Here is a 10,799-nt window from a genome sequence, read left to right on the forward strand (position 1 = left end):
TCATGTCCTCTCTAGGTTCAACTTCTCTGCTGACTCACTCTCAAAGTATAGTATAACCAGTCCTCTCAACTTCTCCGGTTCCACTGCGCTCTTCAAGCAGCGTTCGAATGCATTTGAGCTGAAAGAGTGCTCTGCAGTCACAACTGTGACAAGGATTAGCAAAAACAGCAGAAAGGCTTCACACGCCACACTGAGCGTGTACGCTCCAGAAGTGAAAGCAGAGGTCACTGCTAAAGGATTCACCATTTTTGAGTATTGTAGCATTTAGTATTTAGTTAGACCCACTGTGTATCAGCTGGTCATGCAACTATCTGGGTGTGTTTGTTTAGGTCATTTAGCGTGCTCACTGGGTGGTGCATTAAATAAGTGATAAATTACAATAGATGCAACCTTTTTTCACCTATGCACACAGTGCAGTAATGCTAATCTGAATCCATAACAATGTAATGCCTTATTATATGGCATTGCTGCACTTTTGGCAAACTGTGAGGCACAGCCCAGCTGAGGAAACAATCACATTTAAAACAACTATCTTTTCCACAGACTCCAGAAACTTCTTCTGTACTGAAGCGACTTCTCTCTTTTATTCCATTCTCACACATAACTTTTTCATTAACTTTCTGTTAGGTTTGGCCCCAATATATAAGCAACTGAACTCAATGTACAGACCAGGAGACAAGAATGAGAGACAACAAAACAAAATTTATTTATAATAACAAAAATTGCACTCATAAGGAGTGGAGACAACAAACAGAAAGCACACTTGTAAGGAGTGGAAAAATGAAAACCAAAAACGAACTCGAGAGGAGAGAAAAACAAAAGGCGCACTCGGCAAGTGGAACAAACAATTTCCCCACATGGGAGGCTGCGGCTGGACAAAAGGCCGATCGTGGCTGGTAGGCATGGGCTCAGTTCTGGATAACTCATGGAAGAGATCAGGATAATCCAGCGATCACTCTAGCTCAGCGTCTTCCTTAAATACTTGAGCTCTAATCAGGCTCATGCGCTACAGGTGCGCTGCCGGAGAGGCGGGGCCAGCTGGGTGCAGGGAAACACCCAGCTGAGACAGACAGGGGAACAGACAGACAGACAGACAGACACATAACACTAGGGAAAAGGGAAACAGAGAACACTAGGAGCAGACAGATCTAGCGCATCCTCACGCTTTCATCTTCATGCTGTAGCAGATGTGAAATGTGCTGAAGAACAATACTAGATTAAAAAATACAATATGCTGAAGTAAAATGAAAATAAAGGCTCTGCATTACTTTGTTTTTAGCTGAAGCTAAGGTAAGCCAATCATCTGCTAGCTGGGGCTTCATATTTACTGTACAGACATCTAATTCTCAGCAAGAAAGCAAATTGTATTTACCTAAATGTCACATTATCCCCTCAAGTACCACAAAGACTCATAACCTTAAACAAACACTCACTGTCTCTCTATTCATCTCCTCTTAAATGGGATATTATTTATCCTACTTTCATCTATTCTTTCATCTAGGGAAGATACTTTTTGATTATGTTTGCTGTTCATTTGTTTTGGAAAATGTCTTTTTTTTTTGGTGAAATCATCATCCTTGACTTGGAGCACAGCCTGGTCTGTGCGGCACGAAATCCCTCTATGCTGTGCAGACAGATTAACAAGGTTGTCTGGTGATGTGATCTATTGAACGCGTCCTGTTTGTCTGAGTCTGTCCATCCATCGCTCATCTTGTATAAATTATTTCAGGTGATATCTTAACCACAGCTGCTGGGACACTTGCAGGAACCATATATCCCACTTTACACCAGACTTTAGAAACTTACAACGATCACCGAGGGTCAAAATTGATGTCACAAACACCTCTTAGATATTACTGTCAAATTTGGATGAAACTCGATGAATGATTCTTGGCTGTTCTCTAAAGTCAAAATAAATTACATCATTGGCTGGAGGGGACCGTGTGATTAAATGCTGCCATTTCAAACTCTGACTGGCTGTACATGTTCAACACTGGGCTCATTTTTCATTCTAGTCGAAGAGGTGAAGGCACAGGTTTTACTGTTTGGCTCTAGCTTAATCTTTCTTTTAGTTTGAGAGGTCATTGTACGGCATTGAAATGATTGTGTGCTAACTAAGGCAATGGCACACAGCTGTAGCGTAACCCTACACCAGTATCTCTGAGTCAGGCTTGGCTACCAAACACCAGAGAGCATACAGGGCTGTTGCAGGGCAGGGTGAGACAGGAGAGAATCCAGAGTGCTTTGCAAGTTGGCAGACAGATCAAACGCTCTGCCCTGACCCCTCATACTCAAAGTTGCAGATACTTCTTTGAAATAAATAGAGGGAATACTGCCCGGAGTGTAATGATAACACCTGCATACCATAGATAGCAGTCTTACAAATAAAACATCCTTACAAATAAAATCATGCAGGAAAATGTTTGTACTTTGGGAAAGTGAAAAAAAAAAAAAAATTAATGTTGGAAAGGTTTATTACAACACAACACAACACCCAATGAATCATTTATATTGTGTGTGTGTGAGCAAGTAAAGTAAAAAGAATTTAAGTCAATATCTTCCTGTCAGTGTTTTAATCCCATATTTCCCCCAGGACCTGTAGAATCTACCATTAGAGAGTCACTATAAATTGTTTCAATGTTTGCAGGAATTGTGATTAAACTTTTGGTTTTAATGAGTTGGATTCAGGGATAACACCCAAAAGTTAGTTTAAAAATGGTGCTAAATCAATCCAGCCTGTAGAAGTCAAACAAAATAAATCAAAACATCCATCACTTTTGGAAGCTTCCTACAAAACCAAATCCTACATTTATAAGGGCAGAAAAAGGTTTGCATCAGATTGTTTGTTGTTAAGTACAACTTAAAGTGTCAGTCTCAAAGATTTTTAGTCCTGGTTGATTTGGGAACACCTGTAGTAACTGGTGGTACCAGCAAATTCTTTTTTAATTCAAAAGGCCCCATAGCACTGGGGCCAGCAAAACAAACTATTGTCGTAAGTCAGCCAATCACCTTTTCCCACCATTCTGTGAGCAACTGTGATTTTTCTGTGCAGAGCACAGTGAAGAGTGTGTAACCTCACTGAAGAAGTTGGAGGTGTGCAGCCTGCAGCCCTCATCTAACAGCTCGCTGTGGCTGCTGCCTCTTGTTCCAATAGTTCCTGCAATATTTCAAACTGATCCACAGTTCAAATCCTGAAAACGAACGCTGTCTTGTTTTGTAGTCGACTTTCGATGAATGATAGCAGTAAGTGTAAAGTTCATCGACAAACACATTGCATTTCCTGTGACTTCTTCATAATAAAAGTGAACCTGTGTTAGTGAAAATGCTTGTATAAGCAGTAACTTTATACAGGATTTTACCTGGAAATGTTGAGAGCTACACCCAGTTCATAATACTGCAAATATATACAGTAAATATTGCAATACTTTGATGAATGAGCCATAGTCATTGTTGTGTTAATTGATTTGGTGATGGTGACTGAACAAACATTTACTTAAATGAAAATCTTTGAGATTCTTACTTGATACATCACACGAGATATGTTGACCCATTGAAAGTCGAAAACTCAGACCCCACAAGAAGCGATGGTAGTTGGTTTTAAGTGAGTGACATTCACCTGTCCACACAGACAAATGAGTTTAATCAACATGTTCCTCTGACTGCAGCGATTCCGGTGGAATTAATTGATTTTGCTGTGAAATTCTGTCATTTTAAGTCTTGGCATGTTCAGGCCTTTATGTCCTCGGAGGCTGTCACGAGGAAACCAATCAGCGACCAGGACTCGCCTGAGCAATCACTCAAACGAATAATAACAGCTCACCTGCAGTTCACAAAGCAGGTTCACATACCATTGCAGTCACCAGAGTCATCCAATCTTCATCACAGTCTGAAAAAATCAAATCCACCTCCTACATGAGTTTTTTAAATTCAATTCTTAAATTTAAATTTATCATCCACTTGTCTCATAAAAATAGCAGGTTATTTTTAAATCTAACCTTAATCACCCTAAATTCTGTAAAATAAATTAGCATTGTTTGAACTGAATGCAAAACATGAGATTCTGCCATCAGTATGAGAACATTTGAGAACAAACGAGTACAGGAAGCAAAGATTCAGGCACCAATGGGTCTGCTGCTTTGGTTCAATAACATATCAGTGAACTTCTGTCATGCTAATACACCAGATTTATGGGACAGACCAACTGTTACTACTTGTCTTCATGCAAGCTCACATGCAGCCATTTTGAGTGGATCATTCAGAAAATCATAAAAACCTAATTTGAGCGGGCATGCTGTTTGTATTTATTCAAACTCAGTGTCAGAAACAGAGTCCTCATCAACCTGGAGAGTACTTCACACTGTCCAAACATCCCATAACAACACCATTAAATTCAGATAGCTGCTCTCTCAGAGATGCCAAGGGAAATGACCTTGCCACACCAAGACGTATGCTTTTAGTCCACTCTCATTCTGTAATGAGGAGAGCTGGCAGGACGATCAAAGGCTTTCCACTGAACCCTGATACTAAATGTTGCTGATGATCTGTCCAAGGGGAGAGCTGAGACTGACATGTAGATCATACCAAACAACTACAGAGGTCTGGCTGCTTTAATCAGGTCTTAAAGGGAGACTGGAGTGAAAAACTCAACTTGAATGACAATTTAACTTCCCTGCACGTCTGCACACAGCTAGTGTAAACACTGCAAGGTGGTAAAGGAAATGAAGGCGATGGAAAAACAAAGATCATTCAGATAGTTCTGTGCTACTCAGCTGTAGTATGATGGCTTCATGCTCGGCCAAGGCGGGCCCATGGTGGTGTAGGTAAGGACTACAATGCCTGGTGGGGGTGGGGGTGAATGTAAAGAGTTTCGAAGGAGCTGGAGCACATGTAAGCTGTGGGTTAGCTCTTTGTCATGCCTCCTCCACCCACCAGCTCTCTTTATTGCCTCCCATCTTTCCAGTCACTGCTGATGGAGTCTGTATGATGAAAATATGAAGATCAGTGTTACAGGGAAACGCCAAAGCAAAGCTTTTCTACCCTGAACAGAGTGAAATCAATCCTGCCGAAATGGAAATGAGGCACAACGAGAGAATGAACAGCGGGAGCACCAGAGGTGGGCGACAAAAAGCAGAGGGCGGAGGAGAAGAAGGGTCGGGGCTGTTACAAACCCGAAAACATGTTTCAACCTGTTGAAACTGCTTTGTCAGCACACTGGCCTGAATTCAATAACCCCCCCACACATCCTCTTTCTCTCTCCTGTCCTCCCCCGGCCCACAAAGGAAAATGTTGATAAACTGGTGATTGCAAACCGAATCAAACCTTTCCAAAAAGCACAGAACAATAAAGCTAATCTGTCCATCCCGGAACAATCCTAACAAGGCTGGTGGAACGTGAATGGCCTTACAGAGCAGGGTCACTATCTATTAAGCCGCCTCGCACCTCTAAAGACACTCCAGAATGAAACATGAGGGACTGGATAAATGAGCTTTTCCTCTAGGTTTGCTGGAGGTTTGGCGTGAATTGATTTATATCCTCTATGTTGTGCTTCACAGAAGTCATTATCACCCCTTTGTGACTGATGCTTATCTTTTTATCATCGCAGTGAAAATGGCAATTTGCTCTCACTGCAAGGAGGAGGTTTTAATATTGCAGAATGCCACATATAAAAAAAACAATGGCGCGTATTCAGCCCTTTCTGGCTCGCCACCTCCTCTCCCTTTGTAGCCAATCTTCCCTCTCTGTCTGTCCGTGAAAAGACAGGGAGAAAGGCATTCTGATATGCCGGCAGATACGAGCAAACAAAGACACGGGGCAACACACTATCGCCCCTGTGTTGACGCCACAAGGTCCAGAGTCGTCAAAAGTATCTGACCTCCATCTCTGCGAGATTACGGCGCAGAACAAAAAAAAAACAGAGGAGAGAAAAGTGGATATAGATCAAACGCGTGTTCAAACAAACTCGGGCCAGCGTCGGGCTCAGCATACAATAAAGAACAATGTCGCCTAGGCAACACTGGTACCCTCCCATTCACCCTCTGTGGAGTGTTTCTCATCTTCCCTCATTCTGTTGGTGTGATGAAATCATATTCTATGAAATATTAAGCAGTGTGCCATATGATCAGTAAGTTTAAGGATAATGACAGACTACAGTCTGACAGAATGTCTTTGGAGAACAATAGAGCTTATGAAATACCAGTAAATAATGAATACGTGTCTGCCTTGAATAAAGGGAGATGGCAGGTGCAGACATATCACAGTTATATGTCTTTTCTGCTGTCATGCCTCTCTGTGCTATTACAAAAACACTTTTGGAAAATCTTTGCTCCTTTAGCTGTCACCACCTGCTTCACCCTATGTTCCTCCTTTCCTGTTAGTTTTCATATGATTAAAGAGAGATTTCTGAGCAGCACCTGGCTTGTTTTGACACCACAATGCCCGAGAGCAGCGCGGGGATCAGCCAGTCACAACTGCACTTTGATTTAAAAATCAAAGCATAAAGTAAGAAATGGGCACAAGTTCAAACATTGCTTGACTTTTTCATCAATTTTGTTTTATGGAAGTACTGTATATTTCTTCTGCAGGAAAAGATAATAAAAGAAGACTGATGTGAGAAGGTCAAAGTTGGAGGTTCAGTATATTCTCACCACGTTGCTGACAGAGTATTAAAAAATGAATTGCATTTTTAAAAAGTGTGTATTTGTACAAAATATGCTCAATGTAGAGATATAAAAATGAAAATATAGTAATAAAGTACATATATATGTGTTTGATTGTTAGATTTTTTTAATTATAGTTAAAATATAGCTGAATACGTTTTCATGAGAAATAAGAAAAAATACAAAGACTGCAATGCTCTTTTCATAATTATTTCACCTTTCCCACTTAATAGCAACCAGACCTTGTCAAGAAAAGTGTTTCAAAGCCTCTAATACGCATAGCTATTTTTATATTTATCCACTCTACATCAGTTCTTACTCTGCACATAAACAAAGTGCACTACACGGCTTTCCATTTGCCTGTCAGGCCCTCAGCAGAGCCTCTACAGAGAAAGGTAATGGCCTCACAGCAGCAGTCCTGGCTGAGCTGCCATGAGGGCTCTTGCCAGAGTCGACATGAGCACCTGCCTGGTCGTCAGGAGTGTCTGCACACCAGCCCTTAGCTGTCAGAGGTCTGGAATCAGAAGTCCTGCTGGGTGCACTGATGTCTGGCCCGCCCAGGATACGCTGATCTGATCCAGAAATAGAGCGTGTGAAGGTTGAAGAGCCATTCGAGTCCATTATTTCTGTCGGTTCTGAGGGGGATTTGACAAGGTCTAGACCTGACAAGGAGCTGCCATGATGTATGAGTCTTTGTTGTGATGGAGGAGGTATTGGTTCTGGTCGGTCCCTCCTCTCACAGCCTTTCCAGCTATTCTGCACCTCCTCTTCCTCCCTGGTTTGCTCTGAGCTCTGGCACACAAAGTCATTAAAATCATCTTCTGTAGAGGACCTGCTCTTTAGGTGGAAGAACTGATAGAACTGGAAGTCACACTCATACAGAGGCTTATATTTATACACAGGCACACAACTGGTCGCCCCTGTAGCGGTGGGGTCCTTGTTGAGAAGACAACAGTGGAGGCTAGGGGAGACAGGCAGGGGTGGAGGGTGAAGCACGGAGACGAGGGCAGGGGAGGAGAAGGAAAGGTCGCTCTGCAGCTCTCTCTGTCTCAGCTCCCGCTCCAGCATCACATTCTCCAGCTCCTTGTCCGCGAAGGCTCTCCTCTTCCTCATCCGGGCGCTGATGGAGGGACAAGTCAAGTGTGTTTGGTCACGCTGTGTCTGCTTTGACCAGCAGGAGGCGTCGTCCTCCGGCGGCACCACCGGTTTGAGCCCTGCACAGGGAGAAAAAGCCACATGCTGCTGTTATGTGTTCATATATTTAATTCAGTTACGGATAATGAAGTTGTTCCAACCAATTAATTGTTGTGTTTATGTTTGAGTACTTTGTTCTTTATTATTTTAATTATGCAGTTGGTTAGCTGTGTCATTTTTGCTTTACTGAGAGCTCAGAGAGGCTGAGAGGGCTATAAAGAAGACAAAGCCTGCAGCAGGATTTGACTGCAAGCCAGCAGGTATTAAAACACACTATGTATTACAGTAATGGCCTATTGTGTGAAATAGTGAAGCCACACTGATCATGTTTGTTTAGATAAATTAAGTGTGAGTAATGCTGGGTAATGCCATCCAAGGACTCAAACAGGCCTTGAAAATGCAGTTGCAGTTCCGATGTGAGCATATAACATAAAGAGCATGCACTCGTGTGAAGGTTTGTGTGTCTACTTGTGGGAGCAAATGTCTGTTTATTCAGTTATAGGGACCCCATGTCCCCAGCAGCCTATAAATGGACAAAATGCTGATCCCCAAAAAGTCAACCATTGATTTTGGGTTGACACATGCTAGAATTAGACTTAGGATAAGGGTTAGGTTAGACATGGACAGGTTAATATGAAGGTAAATCTCTCTCTGATCTGATTATTGTTGTCTTTGTGGAAGTGAATTTGACTACACTTCTGCTCCGAAAGAGGTTACATGTGACTTAAAAATGTTTTTGCACCAACCCCATCTCACCTTGAGCAAGTAAAAAGAATTTAACTTGAAAGGTCAGCAAGCAGTGAATCACTTCCTCCTCTAACAAGTGATGAACCAAGTTGATCAATTTGTGATCTTGAATTAATTTTGATGAACTTGGTGTATTAAAAGCAATTAAACAAAATATTCAGGTTGGCTATAAGGGTTTCGTCTGATCCACTGGAAAGAAAACAGCATTTTCTATCACAGTCTAGGAGAGATGACGTTAATGAGAGAGGAGATGTTAATTAAAATATACCCTGCAGGATGCTCTTAGCCAGAATGCTCGGCTCTGCTGCTCTGGTATAACGCTGATACGCTGTCCTCCTCAACGGGGCTGCACACCTGACCCCCCTCTTACCCTGGGAGAAACATGGAAACAGGAATTAGACATTTGGACATAATCATATTACACTGAGACCATGCCTCAAGGGTAATTAAATGGAATTAATACATTATATAAGAGGCAAGTAGAGCTCCTTGTGATTCTAAGATTTAGGCTGAAAAGAGAGCTATTTGGCCATTTACCTTGTTGACACTCAAGGGCGGCTTGGGAATATAGCTTCTAGATATAAATATAAGTCATTTTGTCGAGGAGCATTTAAATGCCTTCTTCTGGTCTATACAAGCTCGTTTAGGTTGTGTATTGTTACACTGATGTTATAATTAAGAAGTTCACATTTTGCCTTCAGTTGTAAATCCAGACCTCTGCTTGTGAATGTTTTGATTATTAATTAATTCATAATTAGTGTGTCTGATGACTGCTTTGAATTGTGTGTGCGTGTGTGTGTGTGTGTGTGTGTGTGTGTGTGTGTGTGTGTGTGTGGACTTTTTGATCTCAAGGACACTTCCAGATTAAATGAAGTTTAACAAAGTTATTGGACAGCTCACTCCAATCATAATAACACATAATAACGGCAAAGTAACTGATAAAACTTTATTCAAATGGTCAAACTCTGATCTAACTTTTAAATGTTGAAAAACATATAAACAAACCAATAAACACTCTGTTCTTCAGCCAATAGCTCTGCACCTATATTGAGATGTCTGTACATACTGCCATGGGCCATGAGAGGGTCAGACTTCAATATTTTGAAAATATTGATGATAGCAGTAATTGTTCGAATTCAGTCTCCCGGCTGTATTTCTAAGCACTTCTGTAAAGTGTAAAATGGTTAAAGATTTCTCTTCAGAAAATTATACTGCATGAACAGCTCAAGAAAATAATGTGGTGTTAAATGAAAAGAAAGTCTGACCTTCAGTCTCCCATCACAAGTGAGTCATTGCACTTTCAGTGCTTATATTTAATTTATTTCCCCTGGACCCACATTTACCCCGCATTTTAAAATTGTCCTTTGTGCTTTGTCTGTTAACAATGATTCGCCTGCTGATAATCATCTACTGGAGGTCATGGTTTGCCCATCTGCTTATTCTCCATCATTTCTCCATCACTGACCTGGCCTTGTGCGCCCCTCACCTCCGCAGCTTGCTGCCGCCTCAGTGCGACCTGCGCTGCCATGACCCGCTGCCGTTCCACCACCAGCAGACAACAGGCACAGCGACAGTCCCTCCAGCGGCATAAGCGTTTGTGGCCTTTCAAACACGACACGACGCCATGGTTCCGACAGCGGGCGCATTTGGGGCTCCGGGTCATCTTGCGTGGTTTCTGCGGATGGCGCTCCGGAGGCAGGGACACTTTCTCCCCTCCGTCCCGGCGGCAGCCGCGCTGCCCAGCGCATCCGTCAGGATTTGTCACGTCAACAACTTGTTCGGATTTTAATACGTCAAGTTTTGCTGTGGTCTCCAGCTGCAGGCCTTCTTCCAGCTGAGAGGACATCTATGACTAAGAGCGCCGGAATCCCACTTTTAATCCGTGATGTACGCAGACTTTTACGCATAAGATTAAAAAGGATTTTAACTCAAAATACTAATAATCAGAGGTAATTATTCTAGTTACTTATTAAAGTAGAATTAGTCTAAACATTGTAGTTCATTGTCTAATAAAAAAGTTCCCATCAAAAAATCAGGAAAGCTAATAACTCACAGGGGTGGTGTTGTTTTACGCACGCGTTTGAAACAGAAATATAATTAAGAAATCGAGTTCCAACACTGCTGCACCTGCAACATAACGCACATAGACTGCAACAGGTTCTCCACATTGAAATAAATCATCTTCCATCAGACAGAAACTAA

At 42.0% G+C, this 10,799-nt stretch overlaps 1 protein-coding gene across 2 annotated transcripts; it reads right to left on the reverse strand.

Moving 5' to 3' along the window:
- Positions 1–7,007: 7,007 nt before the first annotated feature.
- Positions 7,008–10,483, reverse strand: dmrt2b (doublesex and mab-3 related transcription factor 2b). Of its 2 annotated transcripts, none has more exons than XM_076727004.1 (3): positions 10,084–10,483; positions 8,866–8,968; positions 7,008–7,870 (listed from the first exon to the last, which is right to left on the reverse strand). In XM_076727004.1, the coding sequence occupies exons 1-3, from the start codon at positions 10,441–10,443 to the stop codon at positions 7,020–7,022; spliced, it is 1,314 nt and encodes a 437-aa protein (XP_076583119.1). In that variant the 5' UTR covers positions 10,444–10,483; the 3' UTR covers positions 7,008–7,019. The 2 variants fall into 2 exon arrangements, with proteins under 2 accessions (XP_076583119.1, XP_076583118.1); XM_076727003.1 differs by having other exon boundaries at positions 10,063–10,483.
- Between the last annotated feature and the right edge of the window lie 316 nt (positions 10,484–10,799).

This window comes from Chaetodon auriga, chromosome 3, assembly GCF_051107435.1.
Source record: "Chaetodon auriga isolate fChaAug3 chromosome 3, fChaAug3.hap1, whole genome shotgun sequence".
In the NCBI taxonomy this organism is placed as follows: Eukaryota; Metazoa; Chordata; class Actinopteri; order Chaetodontiformes; family Chaetodontidae; genus Chaetodon; species Chaetodon auriga.